At 46.3% G+C, this 22,879-nt stretch overlaps 8 protein-coding genes across 8 annotated transcripts; 3 read left to right on the top strand and 5 right to left on the bottom strand.

The window, feature by feature from the left end:
• Positions 1-928: 928 nt before the first annotated feature.
• Positions 929-1,711, bottom strand: N7483_011692 (terpenoid synthase; the record flags this gene model as incomplete). The annotated part of the gene is made up of 2 exons (XM_057095119.1): positions 929-1,403; positions 1,458-1,711. The coding sequence occupies 2 exons, from the start codon at positions 1,709-1,711 to the stop codon at positions 929-931; spliced, it is 729 nt and encodes a 242-aa protein (XP_056941090.1).
• A 67-nt stretch (positions 1,712-1,778) lies between these two features.
• Positions 1,779-2,330, bottom strand: N7483_011691 (terpenoid synthase; the record flags this gene model as incomplete). Its single annotated transcript, XM_057095118.1, has 2 exons — positions 1,779-2,015; positions 2,088-2,330. The coding sequence occupies 2 exons, from the start codon at positions 2,328-2,330 to the stop codon at positions 1,779-1,781; spliced, it is 480 nt and encodes a 159-aa protein (XP_056941089.1).
• Positions 2,331-7,243: 4,913 nt separating this feature from the next.
• Positions 7,244-9,285, top strand: N7483_011690 (carboxylesterase; the record flags this gene model as incomplete). Its single annotated transcript, XM_057095117.1, is given in 3 exon segments — positions 7,244-7,755; positions 7,781-8,197; positions 8,211-9,285. 3 exon segments carry the CDS (start codon positions 7,244-7,246, stop codon positions 9,283-9,285), a joined length of 2,004 nt encoding a protein of 667 aa, XP_056941088.1.
• Positions 9,286-10,884: 1,599 nt separating this feature from the next.
• N7483_011689 (putative cytokinesis regulator (Byr4)) lies at positions 10,885-13,977 on the top strand (the record flags this gene model as incomplete). The annotated part of the gene is given in 3 exon segments (XM_057095116.1): positions 10,885-13,336; positions 13,413-13,731; positions 13,746-13,977. The coding sequence occupies 3 exon segments, from the start codon at positions 10,885-10,887 to the stop codon at positions 13,975-13,977; spliced, it is 3,003 nt and encodes a 1,000-aa protein (XP_056941087.1).
• Positions 13,978-16,389: 2,412 nt separating this feature from the next.
• Positions 16,390-17,891, top strand: N7483_011688 (integrase zinc binding domain-containing protein; the record flags this gene model as incomplete). The annotated part of the gene is made up of 5 exons (XM_057095115.1): positions 16,390-16,862; positions 16,934-17,056; positions 17,112-17,166; positions 17,233-17,372; positions 17,435-17,891. 5 exons carry the CDS (start codon positions 16,390-16,392, stop codon positions 17,889-17,891), a joined length of 1,248 nt encoding a protein of 415 aa, XP_056941086.1.
• An 861-nt stretch (positions 17,892-18,752) lies between these two features.
• On the bottom strand, positions 18,753-19,740 carry N7483_011687 (uncharacterized protein; the record flags this gene model as incomplete). The annotated part of the gene is made up of 6 exons (XM_057095114.1): positions 18,753-18,789; positions 18,846-19,108; positions 19,194-19,399; positions 19,473-19,539; positions 19,610-19,668; positions 19,719-19,740. 6 exons carry the CDS (start codon positions 19,738-19,740, stop codon positions 18,753-18,755), a joined length of 654 nt encoding a protein of 217 aa, XP_056941085.1.
• A 499-nt stretch (positions 19,741-20,239) lies between these two features.
• On the bottom strand, positions 20,240-21,019 carry N7483_011686 (uncharacterized protein; the record flags this gene model as incomplete). The annotated part of the gene is made up of 1 exon (XM_057095113.1): positions 20,240-21,019. The coding sequence occupies one exon, from the start codon at positions 21,017-21,019 to the stop codon at positions 20,240-20,242; it is 780 nt and encodes a 259-aa protein (XP_056941084.1).
• A 98-nt stretch (positions 21,020-21,117) lies between these two features.
• N7483_011685 (uncharacterized protein) lies at positions 21,118-21,781 on the bottom strand (the record flags this gene model as incomplete). The annotated part of the gene is made up of 2 exons (XM_057095112.1): positions 21,118-21,685; positions 21,762-21,781. The coding sequence occupies 2 exons, from the start codon at positions 21,779-21,781 to the stop codon at positions 21,118-21,120; spliced, it is 588 nt and encodes a 195-aa protein (XP_056941083.1).
• Between the last annotated feature and the right edge of the window lie 1,098 nt (positions 21,782-22,879).

Genomic DNA, 22,879 nt, shown 5'->3' with positions numbered 1-22,879 from the left:
ATCAGCCACTTAGCTTTCCAGGGTTGACACTCCTGTACTAGTACCCGACTATTGTGGAGCTATTGTTCACAGCACACGTTCTTGTCTGATGTCCTTTTATTTGATCTGGTCTATAATGTCAAATATCTACAAATCTCTATCCCATTCAGCATGTTAGCTCAGGGGAAGAGCGCCGTACGTACCACGTGATTTATAAAATCATTTCAGCCGAACAATCCACTAACAAGACCAATAGGGGCTCATAACCCGGAGGACCCTGGATCGAAACCAGGACATGCTATCCTTTCTTTTTTTCTTTTAATATTTATATTTACATATCCTTTCCTTTTGTCCTATCTACTATGGCTTTGAAGACAATCATATTGTTGAGTGTGCGTGTTTCGGTCTGATGGGCTCTAAAATTGATCCACAACTCAGGTGGTGGTGATAGGGAATCGCAGCCACCTGGGCACCCACCTTGAAACGATCGACGGGCGCCTGGCTGCAGATCTAGATGTCCGTCTTCCGAGGTTCCAACCTTGGGAGGTTGACCCCGGGGAGTTGTACTATGTAAAATTTAGCTGCATGGGAGAATGCCAGCCGCATTAAGTTCGGCTGTACACTCAAGGTGTACTTTCGCGTACTAGACACCAGCACTGGATGGCCCCAAGGGCACGATTAGGGATGTATAAGAGCATATATTCAAACTATATCAGAGGTCAGGACAGGACAGCAGGACAGGACAGAAGTTACAGAACATCAATACAGGCCCGGGATAAATAAGTGATAACCTCCAGGCTTCCAAAGTTGGAAGTGACCCTGGGGGAGACACCTGTATGAATAACAATATAGAACAACGTGTGACAATTCCGTAAGTGGAAGACACTGGCACCTGTCCCCACAATACATATAAATAAGACCTGTAGGTCTTGCTGTGGAATTAAGCAGATCAGAGATCTTCAGATAAATTCCTCAATTCCTCTAGCATAGAGCCCTTATCCGGCATCTCTAGAAGCGTCTTATTGAGTTGCCCATACCGAGATGTAGTCATGGAATAAACCATGTTGCCAGCAATGCACTCAATTATCCGTTTCAGGTACTCTCTCTGTCGCTCATTAATCTCCGGAAGGGTAATCAGTCTCTGGTATTCTTCGCGCATTTGACGCTCAGTGTCCCACAGCATAGATCGTAAGATTGCCTTCGCTGAGGATGATGGTACAGAGAAGATCTGCTCAACAGTGTTGACTGAGTTGTGAAGTGGGGCTCCCTCGGACTGGGCCTTAAAAGCCTCTAACTCATGACTGTGAAGATCATTTATAAACACGCAGTGACGGATATAAAGTCTCTCGAAATGATGCAAGACAGACCGGTCTGCCTTGTCATGGAGAGTGTTTCCCGCGAAGCGGACGGCAGTAATCATGAAACTATCAAACTGTTGTATAGGACAGAAATTAAGTGAGAGAGTTCAGATCACATACTCGTCGGTAATGTCCATCCCGCGGAAACTGTAAAAGTCATTCCAAGCGACACGCGCGATGTCCTCGGTACTGTGGTCCCGAGAGTACCGTGCCCACCGGACGGTGTCTTGCATCAACTCTAACCCAAGAATAGGGTCGACGGCAATGGCTTCACGGCAGAACTTGAGGAAAACATCATTACGCGAAGCGTGATCCAGTTCATCCGCAGTAAATGTGTCATTATCCCAGCCCTCAAGAGCTGTACCACCCTCCATGTTGTCCACGGTTTTCAATAACGTCTGTTATGAGTCGGTATAGCTCCAAAAGTTTCAAAGTGGAAGATCACAAACCATCATGTAGAAACAGGAAGAGAATTGCATTGGTAAGGATACGGATACGGGGAGCATCCGAGACAGCATAATGATAGATGGTGATGGTAGCCGCAGTCTCAACCATCTCCAACATCTTACGACGCTTGTCTGTGAGCTCCGCCGGGATCACAGCACCAGCTCCATCCGTCGCAATCACTTCGTTCACTAGTTCCCAGCCTGCAGCTTCGGCTTCTCGCCAGTGGATACACTACAGAGCACTTTTTATAGGAGAGAACCATGGCAGTCCCGTTTTGAACGGGTCAATTGAAGCGGTATTAACGAGAGGCTCAACCATCTTCTGAGGATCGAGAAAGTCAAACGGATCATGCTCTAAAGTTGGAATAACGCCCTTCTCCTCAGATACATCGTAGCGATAAAGGAACTTCCGGCGGCCCTTGCTTTCGCTCGAGGAACGGCATTGGGATCCTTGGGAAGAGTTGAGGGTCTCATCTTGCACATGGAGACTCGAACTTGGGTCTGCGCTGTCTGCGCTAGGATTCTGTGATAGGGTTTCGGACAGCATATTGACTGGGTTGAAGAGATCGATCTATCTGTAGATAAAGAAATTATTGATTGATTATTATTATGATTTTTGGGCAGGCCAGATGGTCATTTATATACTCTGCTTCATAGTAGAACTTTTTGAACATCCAAGACAAGTTGTATGATGTAGGTCTACATCAATGTAAATTTTCATACCATTTGATACACACTGACAGATGTCACATCATGCACATGTGCATATGTGCCCGTGCTGAGAACTACTACCAGTTTCTAAGGTTGACGTGCTATGAACCACTCAAGCGATATCAAAATCTACTAGTAGGCCCATACTGGTATTCAAATATTCTGAGTCATTATCACATCTCATTATGTAGCTCTCAATACTCCCAGGTGCCGAGTCCCTTGTCTGGGTTGAATCATGTAGATGTCCATTTCCGCCAACTTTGAAAAACAGCCCTGGACCTCGGGAGAGGTACTAGTACTAGAATTACCCAACCGAGAACACATATCTCCAGGCGTTCAGGGAGAAGGGGTTGCCTGTGTAGCATAGAGTATTCTTTATCACACTCCTGCTAGGGGATTATTCGTCACGACTCACGACTCGGACTCGGACTCACGGAGTCACGGTAGTCACGGTTATCTTGGTACAATAGTAATCGGACTTTCAAAACCTTCAAATGTTATTGAGAATTGAGAACTTCAAGTTTATTCTTTTCATGAGTGAGAATAGTGAGATATGGATGCAGGTAGTTCATAGTCGCTCGTTACGCTTATTCAAGTTCTTTCACCGAGATGCCAGCAAAGGTGGTCGGTATTAAAGTAGAGAGCCATTGATCGCAGGTCTTCTTTTTGTCTTTAATGGAGATAATATTTTTAATTGGTCCAAATCCAAATTGGTAAGTTTGTCTGAAATAGCACCACTCAGCATGTTAGCTCAGGCGAAGGGCGCCGTGTGTACCAGTACCGCGTCATATCTTTAGATAAAATCGTCAAGTGGCGTGTCTAGGCGTCGTATGGTCTGAATTTAGACAAAAAACAAATGTTGTGCTGGAGACTACTCGAGCTCTCGTAGAATTACTACGAACATGAGGCTCAGGAAAGCATAATAAAAAAGTAAGGAATGTGTGACCGATTCTTATTGAAATAACGAATCCCAGAACAGTTTGGCGGTGTCATCCCTCGCGCGACCAACAAAAAAGAATCCATGTAAGATTGAGAATGCGCTGCCCCAGTCATTCAGGGAAAGCTGTGCGATGGATATCTTAAGCTTTGCAACGAACAACTTATGACACTTGAATCCTCGCGATGCAAACCCGCCAATGAAGAGTATCCAAAAAAGAGATCAGGAGCCCATTCCTGATAAATGGACTGATTTTCACTCGTTCGCTCTAGCAAAGTATGCAGTGTATACTCCAAGCATGGCTTCCCATGAAATGACCATATTCGTACGAACGTGTAGACAAGCGTTGCAAGTCGAACTGTATCATTGAGTGAGGAGATATAACACTCATCAGGTACAGAAAGTAGCCAATGACATGAAAGAAGAGCGAATTTGTGATCAGCGAGAGTAGAGCTACTAGTAGTGTCTGTCTCTGAGTGGAGAAAGCTTTCGTTTATAGAGACCACGTCTTGAAATGATCGTAGAATTGACTTGAGTTCCGGATGAATAATCTTGGACCATGGTGAGTGAGAGAAACGAGTTCCAAGCCTGGGAAACTTTGTGCGAGCTTGATTGACTCTATGCATGGAAGGTTCAAGGGCAGTTTTCTCCCATCTGCTCGATATAGCAAACACTGGTGGAGACTGTTTCATGAGACTTCGTACTGGATCACAGCTGATTGGGATACATTCAGTTTTCAAATTTCCCTTTTCGCATGCTATCTGAGGAGACACTTACCGGTAAATATTTGTCAGGATCAATTCTCCTAATGCATCCAATCCACCTAGCGTACGGATGGAATTTTTAAGCCCATCCAAATGAGCATCAACTGCTTCCAGGTTGCCTTCCAGTCCCTTCTCATTTATCAGCTGGAATCAACCAAAGCACTCAAAAAGGATTATCTAACCTCTGTGACGAGCAGCTGACTCAGGACAAGGATTGCTGGCTCGGAAAAGAGTTCATATGGCTTCATCATCATTTTCTGAAGTGACTGAATTAATTGAGACCTTATAATCAACGCATCCTGTACAGACTTTCTCACCAGTGAATCAGAAGCGCCTTGTGTCCTTTTTATCAGGGCATAGCTGTATGCACTCATGGATATTATGACCTCAATCAACAGAGGTTGATCCAGTGTTTGCTGCTGCAGCCATTTTAACATTGCGGAGTGGCCCATTGGAAACGAACGTCGTGATCCTTCATGTCGATCTATGAGATCGATTAGCCTTCTCTTAGAGCACTACTGCCGAATGAACTCCGAATCATGAGTAGACATGTACTCACAGTAGTCAAAATAAAGATTCATTCCCTGATGTGTGTGAATGGACAGTGAAGGAAAAATATCCGCTAGCCTGGTTGGTAATGATTGTGGTGTTGACGAATCATCTTTGTAATGAGAGGCATTTCGAGCTTCAGAGGGTAGAAAGCCACCTTGGCTAGTGGAATTCACAAACTCAGAACTAGAAGTTGGATGAGATTGCTTGGCTGGGAACTTTTGAATGGAATCCCGTAGCTTTCGTAAACCATTTAGTCGTCGATCTCGATGATATCTCTTTTGCAAGAAAGATTGCCTGGCATTCAAATTCCCAATGCCCTGCGACCTTCGAGGTGGACATTCAATCCATAAGAGGTCTGAATATTGGGTGGATCGGTGGCCTGGGAGATTTCCATATTCAAATATTTAAAATTGATATTATAAATCCAGCCAGAAGAAATGACGGATAAGCAGCACGATTGTCTTGGTATTCGAAATCTCCAGATAGGCTAGCGGATCATATGCCACAGCAAAATGTCTCTATCTGCACTGGAAAAATCAAGGGACTTCTCTGCACCATAACAAAGAACGGCTTTATCCAAAGCTCCATCGCTTTATATCAGCATTCTATTTTCAACCCCTGAACGGTTGATCAATACGGGGTTGTGAAGGCTGAGAACGATCAGCCATGCTAACCGTGAATGGTAATGGTTCTCGTGTGGATGATTGGCTACCTGCAAAAGCTCGGTCCAGATCAGCACGAAATCCACTTGATGATCTTAGAGGAATGACTCGAGGACTCTCCACAAAGCAAACAAAATATTCGTACACGTCAATAAACCTGGTCGGTTCCAGATGGAGCAACGCTGGGAGAAAGTTCTCTGACCTCATTCTTGCCGTATTCAAATGTTTACAACCTTAGAAGTTATCCGAGGTCTGGGTTCCTGTGAATGTATGCGGTAAGACCACGCTAGTACAGAGTGTATAGAGACCTCGGGAGCCATTAGTCGCAGCTTACAACCACACAAGTGTATGTTCTTCCAGTTATAAGAAAAGTTTTCTTTTGTCCATAATATCAAATATCTTTAAATCTTTACCCCACTCAGCATGTTAGCTCAGGGGAAGAGCGCCGTAAGTACCACGTGATTTATAAAATCAATGCATCCGAACAATCCACTAACAAGACCAATAGGGGCTCATAACCCGGAGGACCCTGGATCGAAACCAGGACATGCTATCCTTTCTTTTTTTTTCTTTTTCTTTTTCATATTTATATTTATATATGAACATTGGAATACTTATAAATTTTTTTTGGAGAATGGAATCAAAATGGTCGACGTACAAGTCTGGTATAGCGCTGTTTTCTCAGCAACTTTGGTTTTTTTACCCGCCATCTCAACTCCTATGAGCTACAGTCATTCAAGCCCATCTTAGTGCAATTTTTTTTTCATCTGGATTCTACCTAATGAAAGGGCATGATACTAAACTCCGTGTGCATTAAGACACTAGGTGCGCAAATTGGTCGGTTCTGCATAGGTATCGATGAAGTTTCATAAAGTCTGGATAGCGGCACCAAAGCTCACCCTTGTAGATCGTTTTATCTACTTCTTCAAGCTGAAGTGGCGGTAATGGCCTGGAATCCTGATCTTGCAACTGCCGATATGGAGGGTGTTCATTGTCTGAACCTTTTGGATGTAATTGTAAATCTGGAAGAACTTGAAGCCATCGTCACTTATTGCCTCTCGGGGCCTGCTTTCGCTTCTTTGTTGGCTCCTGGGGATTTGACCAATCGTCTGTTATGGGTGCATTGGACGAATTTCTTTTGCAAGTCCCCTTCTCATGCCTATATTGGTGATCCTGTCTGGGAAACTTTTGCTGGCAATATTGAGAAGTTAAGTTGGCTTCAAAATCAGCCTGTCCGTGTTTGTGATGCAAATAGCGATTCAGCAGGTTTGAAGTTGGAAATGGATCGGTACATTCCTTACGATCTAGCCGGCCAGTGCACAAGTTTCTAGATCAACTGCAGGTGGTGGTAGTCGGTAACACTAACCTAATATGGACTCATGGGCCGACTGTCCACAGGTTTAAGCTCATCATTTCCGGGCTGCCACATTTTAGCACGGCCCGCAGTCTATATGCCGATCCAATTGCGGAATCAATTCACGTTTACTATTCGATGAAATCGTCATGGCTTGACTTGGGGTCTCCCCCGCAATATTGGCTTCTCCGGGGTTTCCGTTCCGCCTTCACACTTCCAAGGTTCTATTGACTCGCAGAGTGGTTTTACAGTCAAAACATTTCCCCGCAATATTGGATTATCGCAATGTCTTCACTAAGTCGGAAAGTCCTCTTTGGGAAGAGAACGCCAATTTCTTGAGATACCCGGTATCCTTGTCCGAGAATCGCCTGATTCTCCACGTCCAATTTCCCCACATCGGTCTGGGTAGCAGTATCATGTGCAAAGATCAGACGTATGTAAAATGGACGCTCATGCCGCTATCCATTTCATTTACCTTCCATGAGCAGTAAGCATTGCAGCTACGCATTTCATTCCCCACCTAGCTTTTTGGCAGCCTTGGATGCCTCGCTGGCACTGGCTGAATCTTCTGGTGAAACAACGATCTTCTACCAAAATGATGGGAACTGGACGAACCATGGCCAGAACCCCAGTGCAATCTTCTTCAATGTTGCGTCGAACCATGAGACCGCGAAGGGCGTTTGTGCTTCTCACAACGAAACCCTCCTGAACTGCCACCAGTTCTCTGAGCTCAATGAGCAGTTCTCATACCAGAGATACCTAGGAAATCTGGATGCGAATCAACTACCTTGGTCATCTTGCTCATCGACCAAACCAAGCAACCAAAATGGTATTTTGCCGAAAGCTGGGAAGAGCTTCAAACATCTCTTCCTGTGTACAAACAATGTCCCGTTGGTCAAAGACGTGTACACAGACTTCTCTGGCTTTCCACGTGCCAGCACAACTGCTAATGGAACTTCCTTCGAGGGCCTACGAGACCACATGGCATTCAGGTTTATTGGAATCCTATTTGCCAAGCCCCCCCGTCAAGGATCTGCGATTCAAGTATGCCGAGAATTGGGAAGGAACCCATGTTCAAGCCACAAACTACAGCAATGGATGCCTCCAATACGGCTGGTTTGAAGGAGATGGTTATGGGCTCAATCCGTGGGGAGATAGCGAAGACTGCCTCTATCTGAATGTCTATACGAGTACAATCCCAGATTCGCCATCTGATGACTCCAAACTCAAACCGGTAATGTTCTGGTTCTATGGAGGTGGCCAAACCACTGGAACTGCGTCTGATTCGACATTCGATGGTGCTAGTATCCTGAGTCGCGGTGATGTGGTAGTAGTCACGGCCAATTATCGATTGAACATCTTCGGATACATGGGTCTGAATGACTCGGTTATCCCTGGCAATTATGCTCTGACCGATAAGATTGCGGCTCTCGAGTGGGTGCAGAAGTATATTCGCGGATTTGGTGGCAACCCCAAACAATGTCACCATCTTCGGCCAATCTGCTGGAGGAGGCTCCGGCATTGACTTGGTCACCTCACCGAAAGCTTCGGGTCTATTCTCAGGAGCTATTCAGCAGTCTGCTGGCCGTGGTCACGACACAGTCCCAGACACTGCAGCAGCATTGATTCTTCCATATATTGACAAGTACTGTCACGGTGTCAATGGAACTGGCGAAGCACGTCTCAAGTGTCTCCAAGACCTTCCAGCCCAGACACTTCTCAACATCACTTACAGCGAAGTTACTAGTTGGCAAACCCTAGTTGAAGGCATATATATGCCTGACATTCCCATGTCCCAAGTGGCCAAGGGAAAATCTTACATCAACCCTGTCAAGCTGATGAGCACATTCATGCCAGAGGAGGCCCAATCGCTGCTCAAGACGCTATTGGCACCAAACATGTCTAACTTCACCGCCAATCTATGGACATTGGAAGAAAGTGGACAGATCAGTGCCAAGCAGGTATCGGAGATCCTTACGTCCAATCTTTGGCTCGTTACCAACGAGACCATCCCCAACAACGGCAGCACCACATACCCCAATGTATACAATGCCAGTATCAACGTGGCAACCGACGCACAATTGGCCTGTCTCTGTGGGCAATATGCTGCTCTTGGAACCTTTGTTGCAGCATTTGATCCCGTCTGGGTCGGCGTGCACCGGAGAGGCTACGGTCTTAGCTACTATGATTATTACGACCTCTGCACTTTCCCAGTTGGGAAACCAGAGACTCCTTACTACCTGTGCCACTGCAGTGATCTTTATGAGATCTTTGGCACTTATTATCTGTTCGATCTACCAGTTAGAGTTCCTGAGGATATTTTCTATACCAATGCAGTCCAGGACATGTGGAAGTCGTTTGCGCGAACGGGTGACCCGAATGTCAACAAGAAGTATTTGAAAGCGCGAGGCTACAATACTACGAACAAGTTCTTTGAAAACTGGGAATGGCCTCAGTCAGGGTATATAACTCTTCCGAGTCTCAGACATTGCAAGGTGATTGTTCCGGATTTGACCCTGTAACTAAATGATGCAGGGTTACATCCTCAAGCGCTGAAAGGGGTACTAGTATATTAAGGAGTATCATAATCAAGAAATTGATCATAGATATGATATAAACTTCAGTTGAAGTCACCATATTACATTCAAGTTCATTCAATGTTTGTGCAGAGATTCAAGTCTACTGCACAGATAGTGATAAAGACTCCAGGGCTTGGAGCTTTGTTTCTATTTAAAGTCTCAGGAGCCCAGCATCACCTTCACATGGATGTGTTGCACCAACCTTGGCAATGATCATGGTTTCAAGTTGACTGCTTTAAGTTTGGGAGAACCGATACTAAACGTCACGGTAATTTTCGATATTAATTATTATCATAAGAGGGCACTTATGGTAGTAATAGGTAGATTATGTACCTCTTTTTTATTGATGCCTTCCTGGGGTCTTAGTATTGCGTTATTCATTGTTGGTCTCAAGTGCTCCTTTTCTTACCCCTACTACCCCAGTGGTAACATTTGAAGCCTCTAGCTCTCCACTAGATTAGGTAGTTAATTTAGAATTAAAGTGATTATACAACACTAATACACATAAGAAAGAGAAAGAAAAAAAAGAAAGGATAGCATGTCCTGGTTTCGATCCAGGGTCCTCCGGGTTATGAGCCCCTATTGGTCTTGTTAGTGGATTGTTCGGATGCATTGATTTTATAAATCACGTGGTACTTACGGCGCTCTTCCCCTGAGCTAACATGCTGAGTGGGGTATAGGTAGTGACATTTTTGACACCATATTTGTGGTTTACATTTTGGTTGGCGCCTAGGCCTACTAACAGGCTACTAGTACTATACACGTATATGGGAAGCTTCAAATAGAATATTCTGTACTCGACTTGCTAACATTGAAGGTAAACTAAGCAAATTATCTCATACACCGAGCACTGGTAATGTAAATAGAGGCCTGAGCTCTGTAGTCGCATGAGGTTGATCAATTTTCCACCAACATCGTGCCTTGAATCGACCAGCATCAGACCACTATCATTCCACCTTTTAGCCGTTTGTAGTACGAGGCTCTCCGGCTCATGGCCTTTTGACTACTATTCTGATCGAATCTGTAATTGTCTCATAGTGTTTAATTCCGTACAGAGTACACACAAGGGCGTTTGTGTGTTGGTGGAATTGTGAATTCTCCTTACTATGTAATCTACCAACTTGAAGTGTCTAGGTGCACGAACCCGAAGTTCCCCACCGCGTCCACGTTCCCTTCTCGAGAATCCCTCTCGAACCGTTCCAGCCTCCCCCCCTGATCACGCGCGCTTCCTCTCGAAGTTCCTCTCTCATGATTATTCTCCGATCTTAAATTCCCCGGGAGGTGTAGACGTATCACCTCTCCACATTTTGATTTGTCGCCACCCCCTGAACGAACTCCACCCTCACCCGGCCCCTGCCTATTGGGGGATACTCAAACGAACAAACTGAAGATTAACCATACTATCCCTCGGCCTAATCACCACGGAATGACGTCTTACTCTCGATTTCTCATGTTAGCGTCACAGAGTTCAGAGTCCACTGAGTCTACCACCTGATTGTTTGCTCGAAAGGACGCTTCAAACAACCCTATTGTCACATATCCATGGCAACCGCAACAATTATGGAGTCCCTGACCACGATGAAACATTCTCGACCGGAACAGGAGGAGCAGATCGAGTGCTGGGATGACGATGACGATTTACAATTCAACGATCCATTTCGTACTGCATCCAGCACAGGATCAGTAACCGGTTCCTCATTTCGGCCTTCCGGACATCGCGACTCAATATCGTCACGACGATCTGCTCGATCGGATATGGACTCGAATGTCGGAGATGAGGACTGGCAGGTTCCATTGCACGATCACGATGAAGCTGCCAAAGAAGAAGCTCTCGCCTCGGCCAAACAAGCAGGAATACCCATACCTGCGAACATCCCCAGCTCCGCTCTCCTTGGAGGTGCCATCAAACGCCTATCGACCCGAAAAACCAAACGGACTTTTGTAGATGACTGGTCTGAAGATGTGGAGCTCCCTGGCCCAGACGTGGTGCTGGAGTTAAGAAACCCGCAGGATGCCACTTTCCCAGATTCAATCCGACAAATAAATTCAACGATCGCAAGCCCAATCAAATCGACAGCTTCTTTCTCGTGGAATGATGATATCACAACGCGCTTGCAGTCAGCACTGGCAACCCTAGATCGGTTCCAGGATGAGAATGATGGTCCCATGGGTCAAGATGTCCCAACGCTGAAGATGCCAGCTCCTCGATCGCCACAGAAACCAGTACCAAATATGGCCACAAGCATTCTCCCCTCTGACCAGGAAACTGCAGATTTTGACCAAGATCTGGAATTGGCTCCCGATCAACAGATTCTGCAATTATCCCATCGAAAAGATAACACAAGAATATCAAGCCCTACCCTGGATGATTTTGACCTTGAATGGTCCGAAGGTAGCATCGGTGTTCGAGTCGGTGGCACTGCTAGAGATGGTCGCTCAATACCCAGTTCATCAATATCCATTGCCAGTCCCAGTGTATCCAGTTGTATCACCGGAGAAAGCGAGGAAGATGGGTTGGATGGCTTAGTGTTCCCAGATGGACCACTCGATTTTAATGCTTCTCTCAAGAGACGAGAGGAGACAATGTCCACAGAGAATGCAGTCGGGGGCAGCGAATTACCAAAAATCCCCAAAGCATTAGAACCGGATGATTTCTTCGCTGGCATTGAAGTTGATAACGGAAGAGTCTTTGCGTCGAACAAATTAACCCTCAATCCGAATATCAAGTGCAAAACGGAGTGGCCGGCCAGCCCAACGCGGCGGTCTGCAACTACCTTGACTTTTACTACTCCTGATGCCGGTGCATCTGCTACAACCACCACCACTATAACAGGCTCTCCGCGTCAGACCACTCGTATTCCACGCTTGTCTGGTCATGGTCATGAACGGCCTCTTTCTACCCATCTTGAGACTGTCTCGGAAAGCGGTGCACCTGTTCCCAAGTTTCAAAGGTCTCAGTCTCGTCTTGGTCACGCATCACAGTCTTCGATTTCTAGTCTAGCCTCAACCGACCCTATCTCAAGCTCCCCGAACCCGGCGCCGTCGAATCGAAGGCTTCTGGGATCGCGAACATCTCGTAACCTGGCACCTGCGCAGAATTCTCCTTCTGCTGCTCCGACCAGACTACTCCGAACGAAGAGGTCGCTTCCTACTATTCGTGGCTCATCGACCTCTACTCCAACCCAGTCCTCGCAACGAACGCCTCCCAATCCAGATGGATATACTCCTCCATCTGCCCTCAGACCCAGGACACCAGTTGAACGGACTATTCCAAGTGCGAGAACATCCAATCCAAGGGTGCCAGCATCGTTTGGCCAGGTGATTGCATCTGAAAGGCAGCCGCATCACCCAAACATAAAAACATACCGTCCTTCCCGCCGTCACAACTCTGATAGCTCCAATGACTTGCTCAGTCCGCAACGAACCTCTCTACCAGGCCGATCAAGTCGAACCGAATCCTTCCGTCTGAGCCTTGACGACAGCAAAGTGGAAAACGCTCTTGCAACGAACAAACGCACAATGACTCGTCCGACAAAGCGGCGTAATTTCGGCGATGGAACCGAGTTAGAGTCGTTCGATGATTTGCCTACATCGGTCACTGCAGAGAGCAAGTTCACAAAAAACCCAGCCGGTCGAGGGGCTCCTCGATCAGTACGCCATAGGCTCAGTCAAAGCCGTGCCACTCCCACTGCTGAATCCCCTACACCATCTTTCGCGTCTCCTTTACCATCTAAAACTCTCAATTCCACACCACGCTTTGCCCGCGACACAAATGCATCCCGAAACGCTCGAGAACAACGTATTGCATCTATGAATTCCCGGAATCGCGAGGGCAACCCACTTAGTACATTTACATCCAACTGGAAAGCCAATCCGATTACTCGGATTTCACCCAATGCAGCCCCTGTTCGGAGCCGGAAAAGATCAAATACCAAATCACAATCCAAGCCTCATTTGATTAAGCCCATGGGATCAGGGGTGCAAGAGCCTAAGTGTAAGAGATCCACGTTCCTCTAATTCGTTTCTCATGTTTCTTAACGAAATAAAAAAGCTAATTGGTCAACTTACAGTCGTCAGAGGCATGCGCTACAACCCAGACACTTTTGCTTGGGAAGGTAACGAGAACCTCGCCCAGGAGTTTGATGTGATGACTGCATCTAAATTATCAAAACCATCTCCTGCCCTTATCAGCAATGTGGGTCCTGTGGGCAATGTCCAGACCGTGGGTGGTATGATCTTTGATCCTCAACGGATGTGCTGGCTTCGAGCCACATCTACGGAACCCGGGCAGCATGGTCGAATTGCTCTAGATGATGAAGATGATGTATTTGCTGGTCTAGATGACCTTGAGGACAAAGCTCCTAACATGGGCCGACAAGGGTGGAAAACGTGGACAATCAAAGTACCCACGTTGGAGGAGATGATCCCAGTGCAGGCGAGTCCTCCGATGAGGGTCCTATCACCGAAGAGTTTGATGTGGGACCCGAGTTCATTCGGAGGCAGAGAGCAGAGGAGGAAAAATGGAGACGAAAGGTTGATAAATGGGTCGGATTCGATCGTGGAGATCGTGATAACCATTGGCGATGGGCTATTCGTGACCTTGTGACCGCTGGGAGGGAGGATCCTATGGTCTAAAAAGAAAAGTTGAATCTCTCAAACATAAGATACTCGAGGGGTTCATGTTAATTCTGTTTAATTTCTGATACTGAAGAACGATATGATCCTATTAGAGAGGATAAATGTGAGGAAGAGGAGGATTGAGGATGGATTCACGAGCTTAATGACTTTGAAGACCTTGTTCTTCTTTGACCTTGATGAGATCGGTCAATATGAATTTACGGTTCTTGGATATTTCTTTTTCGATTTTCTCCTTTTCTTTCTTTTTTTTCTCAAATGTTTGTAACTATAGTTGTTTGTCTTTTCTCTTGTGTTTCCGTATATACTTTACCTAGGTACAATCCATAATACACCACTGGGGCAAAATTGGGTGGTGACTTCCCTCCCATGTCCTTTGATTGTACTCTTCTTCTCCCTTCCTATTCTTCCCAATTTTTTTTTCTCTCTTCTACTCATGTACTTACTCTCGGGACTCTTCTTCGGGACTCTCCTCCATCAATGAATTGACAGCATAACATTTTCATTCAACAGGGAATACCCATGTTTCAAGGATCGATACTTGCAGCCTCACCCTAGGCAGATCCGAAACTCCTCGGACTCGGGGGTTCCAGGGTGTATGCGCGCGCTTCTCTTCTTCTCATGGTTCTTTTTTTTTGTTATTGTTGTTTTGTCATATTATTGCTTTTTTCTCTCCATTTGAACCCCCATTTTACCCGACAAGGACTGTACTTGCGAAGATCATGATCGGGAAGCAGCAGGGTGACACCGGGTGATAGATTTGTATAACATACTCTGGCTTCGAGCCCCTTTTCAGTTTTACGACTGGCCCGGATGCCGTGCTGCGAGGGTCCGGCCCCAAGTCTATCGAACACGGTGTCTCACTTGTTGCAGACGGGCCAAACGCATGCAATCCTGCCATCCCGCATGATGCATTTGATTGCCCATCGACGCGACCCAATCCCGCAGTGCCCTGGAATCCATCGCCACGTCAAGGTCACTATTACTTACTATATGACAACTCATGATCTGACAGAAAAAGAGGGACAGAAGGGGAAAAACGGGAGAAGAATTATTACAATCAAAAAAAAGGAAAATTAAGGGATTTTTTCTTATCCTTCTACTTCCCCCCATCCCCCCCACTCCTCTACCTAATAACAAATCTTCAATCGGTGGGACAGCAGGGGGAGGTAATTCTTCGGGCCCATTCATACCCATTTGCATTACCTTCGCCCCAGTGCAGTGGAAACTCTCCCAATCCATGTTCCTTACGGACATACGGTTACGTGCATGTTTGGACTTTTGCCGGAGCAATCTCTAGCCCGACTTTTGTTTGACGGAGAGCAAACCTGCAGAAACAAAGCCCTAGATTTGCCTCTTGTTCTGCTGCCCCGGGTGGTTTGTTCCGCCGTCATAGTCGGGGAGGTCTGGCTAGTCCCCCCCGGTGCTTGTCAACTGCTTGTCAACTGCCTGTCACTGGCTGTCAGTGACAATGTAGGCAAGCCGATCTTTCCTTTCCCTACCCCTCCCCCATTTTTTCCCTCCAATGCTACTCTTTTTGCTATAGGTGGCCTCGACTGGGCCCAACGTGGCTCTCCATGAGGCAAATGGTGGCGCCGGGTATCGAGGCAGGAATCCGTATCACCACTTGCTTGCGTGCGCTGTCGTATCAGTCTGCTTCACCCTTCATCCCCCCTCGGCGGGTCGGAAAGATTTTTGACAACGAACCCCAGTCCATCCTTCTGAGTCTCAATCCCCTTTGGTTTCTCTTGTCCCTCTTTGTTCTGTTGTCATGGTTTTTCCCCCACCCCCTCGTTATGTTTTGTCTTCTCTTTTCTTTTTTGTGCTAAAAAAAACAGACAATTTCTTTTTTTGAATTTTTACCCTAATCTTGCTTTCCTTCCCAATCCTAGTTACTTTCATTCCCTGCAGACTTGGAAACCATCCCCTTTTCGGCCGTACCTGACAGAGCTCTCTGCTTGAATTGCTTGGATCTGTCGTTTCTTTTTTTTCTGTGGAATCTTTACGGTCTACCTTCCAGGGATGCCCTCTCTTGCCTATACCCTACGCCGTGTCGACATGGTCTCGTGCACTCTTTTGGGCATCCGTCGTCATGTCCTGCAAGATTGGCCTGGCGGCCCACGGGCCCTTTTTAATCGAATAGATGTCCCATGCTTTGGAACTTCTGATGTTGTGAACTTCATCCCGGCCTTCTTAGCCTTACTTTCTATACTCATCAAGATTTCTTTTTTTTGTGTTCATTCAATTCATTTCCAGTGTGACTTTTCATTGATATATCATTGGATATCTGCTTAAGTCTCATCAATCTCTATTTATTATCATTCTTTTTTTCCCTCTACTTCATCTTCCCTTGAAGAACCACACGCTCGTAGTAGGAAGAAGACCGAGAATTGATATCCGGCATCTGACACGATGGGAAACTATGCAAGGCGCAATGAAGGGAGCGACAGTTACCTCATGAACCAGCAAATTTCCGTTCCGGCAACCTACAGTCATTCAAGCAGTCACGACTTTAGCACCACAGGATCTGGCTCATACCACTATCCCCAACATTCATTCAATCCCTATGGATCTCAATTCGGCCCATCCTATGGGCAGAGCTCGAGTCTCTCCAATGGGATGCACCAATTGCAATATACGTCGGATAATGCGATCCCTTCAATGTCTACCTCGGAAGATATGAGGATGCATCATTCATCTTCGCAATACATTCCACAGCCACGATACTTGCAGTCTCCCCGGTATCTACCTCTTCGGGACCATCTTGGTGAAACCGAGATTGAGGACCAAGAGTCTCGTAACGATGGTTCGATGATTTCGGAACCCGTGCTACCTCCACTAGATGGGTTCCCCGATGTCAAGGAGTTCGACCAATTGATGTGCAGGTGTGTTTTGACTCCTTAAAACTATCGATTCTGACTAGAGGACTTGGAGACTGATGGCCAGCGTCTGTTAGCTATGTCAACGAACTATCGTCCAAGAAACAGGACAAGGCATTAATTCACGCTACAAGAGCGCGGAATATCAAGAACGTCTTGATGGAACCAAAGGACACAGCAATTGAGACCGCTCAATTCCGGTGAGTAATTCCATCGATGGGATTTTGTATTCTCTTGTGATGCTGACCTAGTTAGTTTCTGGGTGAAAAAGATGTTCAAACTGCAAAGCGTCGGTGCTGGAACAGCTGATGTGAGTATACCCATCATTCAGAACAACATTCTCCCATCATCGATTGTTCTAACAAACTGTCACCAGTGTCGTAAAATGATCTGTCATGAAGGCAAGCCTGTTGCAATCCGTGAGAAGCTATTCAAGATTCTCACCAAGGCACACCATCAATGCCAACACGGTGGACGTGACAAGACCTCTGCTCAAGTTCGACGCATCTATTCCTGGTACGTTTTTACTGACCTATCCGCTCCCTCCATATATCGTTCCCTAACTAAGATGATCAAAGGGTTCCCAAGGAACTTATCTCCCGATTTGTGAAAAGCTGTCCAACATGCCAAGTGCGTCGTGGAGGATCTCGACTCACCCCACCGAATTCTCGACGAGGATCTCCTCGTCTAGATATGATGGCTCGATCCCCTAAACTCCCATCCCCACCAATCTCAAGACGGGAATCGACCTTCGGGGGACAAGTAAGCATTGATCGGCCTCAACCCGATTATTTCACTCAGTTGCATGGGCATGGTGGATGGGTTGAAAATCATCAGAATATGCAACCCCGAGCCGCATCTGGCCTGGGTGCTGGGGTCCGATCTTCTCATGGGACTATGGGAAATATCTCCCACTCGATAGCAGGTACTATGGATCCGTTTTCCGCCGACCTTTCTGTCTCAAGCTCGCAACTTGGGTATTCGGCTGCTGGCTATGTTCCAACATACGGAGCTCCTCCTCCGCGGGACTATTGATCCCTAGCTCCGAGTACAGCTTGAAGTCGAGCACTTGAGGATCTAAGGCCTCTTGGATGGTATTATGTGTTTGAAATATGTTTTGATTTAAACCATTGTTCTGTTGTTATTGTTGTCTTTCTTTCGATTTCTGCTTTTGTCTTTGTCTTTGTCTTTGTCTTTGTCTTTGTTTTTTCTTTAAATCTCCCCCTATGCCCGATTGATGGGCTTAGTGGAAAAAAAGTGTCATTTGGTACAAGAAGGTTAGTGGCTTCTGCAATGACTTGTTGAAATTCGTCTGAGGTGATGAGGTCATGGTATACAGAAAAGAGATGGATGAATGTCCCCAAAAAAGAGAGAAACAAACGCTTGAAACACAACTTGAACTTCTATAGTTATACGAACTTGAACTTGAAGTAGAGGTCAACACATTTGAATGGAATGAAGAGTTTGATACATCTAATTATGACATTTTGAGAACAATCCATCCTTCAACTTGCACAAAATTGAAAGACGGGAGAAAGCATAACCTGGCAAACGTTTGGAAATGATCGAATCCAAGCCAGCCCAAGAAGGGCTTGAGATTTACCTCCCATCCACAGGGAGAGTATAAGATTGACACGGCAGCCAAAGCAATATGAAAGACATCAATTCGTAGACTCGGATCAGATGATCAGGCCATTTGTAGTGCAAAAGGACAGAAAGAAAGACTCTGAAGATATAGCCCATATAGGAGACGTATTGGACAAGTGTCCTTACGTGCATGTCCATGCGGAGAGTCATGAACCTGACTTTGTTCGACGGTCTAACCCAGAGGGAATGAGCATCTTAGACTTGATTCATAATATATCTAGATCCTTCAATTGGCCTGTATGGGCGATTTTAGACTGGGAGAGAGAACTTCTTTCCCTTCAAGACCCTACGAGTTCAAATAGGTTAGCATGTCGATCTTCTGTGATTGGTGCGAGAACATACTTGTTGTAGTAGATGTAGAAGAAATCCGAGTACAGCAGAGTCTGGATAATACCGGCAATGATAGTGACAGGCTGGAACGACTTCTGGAAGTGAGTCTCGGTGAAGTATCGGTAAATCCAGTTAGGAATGTAAAGGGCCCTGTAACTTCCAAGAGCAAAGAGGTAGTGGGTGGTAATGGTATCAGCCTCTCCAGTACGTTGTAACATGAAGAGCTGGGGCAAAATTGCCACAGACTCGAGCCAGATAGAGAAGGTCCAGAGGATCTATACATTTATCAGTTGATTAGGATTCTCATCGCATTTTCTTTCCTTCTCGATTCGTCACAATTCGCGCAGGGATCTGACGTACCTCGGAGATTCGGTAGTCATGAGTGAAGAACAGCGCCAGAACTGCGCTAGCTGCCAGAAGATATTGGACCTTGAAAGTATCGATATTGGGATCGTGGGTAGGCTTGTAGTCGTTCAGCATCAGGTAAATGACGTAACCGGAGGATCCGATGAACAGGAGCTTGAATGCTGTGAGGTAGAGGGAGTCGAAGAAGTTCCAGAACAGATCTATTAATGCGCAAGGTTCTAGTTAGAATAGCGCTCGGTAGATTGAGAGGGCTCGAAGGGTATTGGAGCGCACCAAGATAACGAGTGACAAAGACCAGAAGATAGAGCACCTGTGACTTGAAAGACAAACCGGCACAGCTCTATATAACCAGTAGATGTTAGAATGAGTAATAACAAATGGCGAAACGAATTGGGAGGAGGGTTCCGTACACTGGTTGACTTCATCTTCTGCAGAAGGATGAAGATGGACGCCAGGTGGGAGAAATCAGCTACATTTTTGGTTAGTCTTAATCTCGTCGCATAAAGGATTAAAACTCACCTGCAAGCCTGAAGATATTCATGGTTGCGGGTTGTCTTGGTGGACGGGGGTTGGAAAAGTGAAGTTGTGAAGATGAACAGATGTTGACACGAAACCCGAGATATGGAAGGGGTGTCGATCAGGTACGCGTGCGCGGGCCAAGCGGGCACCTTTTTTATGGTGGATCCGCCGCAAGTAGATTATGCATTCGTCAATTAAAATGTTACATTAAGAATTATAATAATTTAGATCAATATTATGAGGATAGTAAGAGTAATAAAATCTTGGTATCAAAATCGCAATTCCCGAGGTCCTAACTATTGATACAAATTGAAGAAAGCCCATTGGCATAGTTCCCCCCCATAAACTCCACCATAATCCATCCAGATTGTATCCCAAAACGCCATATTGTACAAGGTCATGCGCATTACAAACAAAATAAGAGAAGAGAGATACCCTCAGTCGGATGGAGCAACTTGCGCGTTCAAACTGACGATTGACATCCCATCCAGCCTGTGATGGCACCTCACCAGACCACTCCATCAGAAGGGTACCCCACCTCCAATAGCCTCATCTGCCATCCGTTGTAGATGTCCGTCGGCTAGTTCACTCTTAAGCGCGCAGATAGAGCTTTCGTGGTCCAGTCGATCCCAATCGCGCAGTCCTGCTCGCTTCAGTCGTTGACTCTCAGCCATCTGCTGAAGTAGCCTCTCGTGGTCAGCTTCGAGCTGGGTGAGACGCTTCTCCGCGACCGGATCTAGCCCAGATGGGAGGACCCTGCCTGCCGGAATCACAGTAGATAATCCAGCGAGATGACCGGGGGTTTTTGGGACGGGCGAGGCAGGAGGTGGGCCAGAAATAGTGCTATTCTGCCGGGACCCCGGATGACGGAAGTTTCCTCCTGGCATGCCAGAAGAAAATGAAGCTCGAGGACCTGAAGGCGGACCGTGCGGTGTAGTCGAGATTGGACCACGGCGGGGCATTGGCCCACTGGGCCAGGGTCCGTCGCGGGAACCGTGACCACGACGAGGGCGCGTAGGTGCCGACAAGACGGATAAGTTATGAGAGCCACGAGGATGGGGAGGAATGCCTCTTGGTCCCTGCAATGGCCCTGTTGGGGGCGATTGGCGGCCACTTAGGCCCCGTGGTTGGGTTGGAATATTGACCCCAAACCGAGATTGACCTGACTCCCCAACTTCACTCTCTCCGCCATCTAGACTCATGGGGCCTCGGTCAGCTGATGGTCGATGAGGGGGCGAAGGACGGGGAGGCGATCGGCTCCGGCTTCTAAGAGGAGGAGGTTGGTTGCGATCTAAATCCATTGTTGGCGAAGATCGTCGTGATGTAGTGCTGGACGCAGGACGATGGGGCAGGGTCGGCGAAAACTGTCTAGGTCGGGATGGTGGTGGCTGGCCTCTATTCAAATCTGCATTTGTCTCTCGGCGGATTGTGGTATGGGAGGGGCTTGATGGGCGAGCAGGAAGGTTGGGCTGGGTCTTTGGCGAGAGGGCGCGGGGGTTTCGATCACCACCAATCGGGCCTGTGAACGGAACATTTCGATTGGGCAGGCGCGCTTCCTGGCCACCTGGTGATGGCTCCCGGTTGCGCCCTGGGCTACTGCGACCCCGGGATACATCTCGCGAACGACCTTCACTATGGGGAGACTTTGAGCGCCATGAGGTAGGTGGAGACCTTGGTCGGTCGTCTCTGCGAGGTGAAAATCGTCGAGGAGAACGGCATCTTCCGTATGCACCAGGCCCATAGCCTCTGCTCTGGAAGGGAGGGGTTCTAGAACGGCGTCGATAACCAGGAGGGGAGCGACTTCTGGGGCGACCATAGCCTCGAGCAGATGGCACCCATGTGTCGGCACGTAGGTGGGATCGATTCCGAGGTGGTGAGCGCCTGTTCCGGGCATCAAACCCTCGTGAGGGAGATCGACCTGGTCGGTCAGCAGGTCGATAACTTTCTCCCCTCGCCGGTCATCGAATCTGGACAGGGAATCAGAAAATCTGCTTTGGACACCGCAGTTGCGCAAGCTGAGATGCGAAAGTTGAAATCGCCTACCTTCTCCGGTCCCAATCCATCCCCTTGATTAATGTGAGAAACTTTTTCTCTCGTGGTCTGGACTTAATCTCAAGAGAAAGAAGTCTAGAAGTTGTGAAAGAGTCAATATGGAAGATGCGGGTGACACTAAACTTGATTCGGTTGAATGGGGGGCAAACCAGACAAACGGAGCAAACTATGCAAAATGAACAAAAAAGAGGTTATGTCAACTTTATACTCAGTCACATTATGCATCTACACAGATGTCATATGCATGATATACCTAATCACATATTCTTTCTATGCTAATATGGTGCATAAGTGAATATGTTATGTTCCATTGAAAACCCACCTCAAAATCACCGATTTAATACAATAAACGTCACAAACAACTGGATAGTACTTTCATACTACTGTCAACTCAACACGCTGCTCCGAGTCATCAATATCACCATGCGGGAGAATTCTCAGTTTGGAAAATGGTAAATTAATTATAGTAAGTCAAAATACTGTAATTTGACAGTTTTAGCTGATTTGGTATGTTGACCTTATTTTCAAAAGAAAATATTTTCAGATAAAAGATATTTTATATTCTAAATTTTAGATTAAAAGGAAATTTTGTAAAAAAGAGATCTATATCGTAGACCACTAAAACTTGAATACAATCATAATTTTAATATATAGATAGTATTTCAATCCCATATTTTCATATCTAGCCCTAGAAACAACTTCATACTTCATACCTTCCTCCAAAAATCTAAGATTCTTTCCTTTACAACCTCCAAGATCACATCTTCTTCCAAGATCCTTTTCTTCATCTTTTAATTAATCTACAAACCATCTACAAGCTACAGCTTATAACATTTACCATCATCTACCATTTACTACTATTTACAAACCATTAATATCTCCAGATCAACTTCCACATCTTCCACATCTTCATATCAGCTTCCACATCTCCAGTTCATCTTACAATTCACCTTGAAATCCTCCCTTAGACCTAGATTAGATAGAAATAATACAAAACAAAGATTATTAACCCATACCAAGACCATACCAGCTTTAAATTTCCAAAAATATTTTCTTATTCACAATGGCAGGATAAGTCTGTACCATAAGAAAATATTTTCTACCCCACT

The sequence above is a fragment of the Penicillium malachiteum genome (genome assembly GCF_028827825.1).
Source record: "Penicillium malachiteum strain IBT 17515 chromosome Unknown utg000005l:1.0-9002435.0:326005.0-9005861.0, whole genome shotgun sequence".
NCBI lineage: Eukaryota > Fungi > Ascomycota > Eurotiomycetes > Eurotiales > Aspergillaceae > Penicillium > Penicillium malachiteum.
Note: the sequence above shows the minus strand (reverse complement) of the source record. Positions and strands in the feature narration are given on the sequence as shown.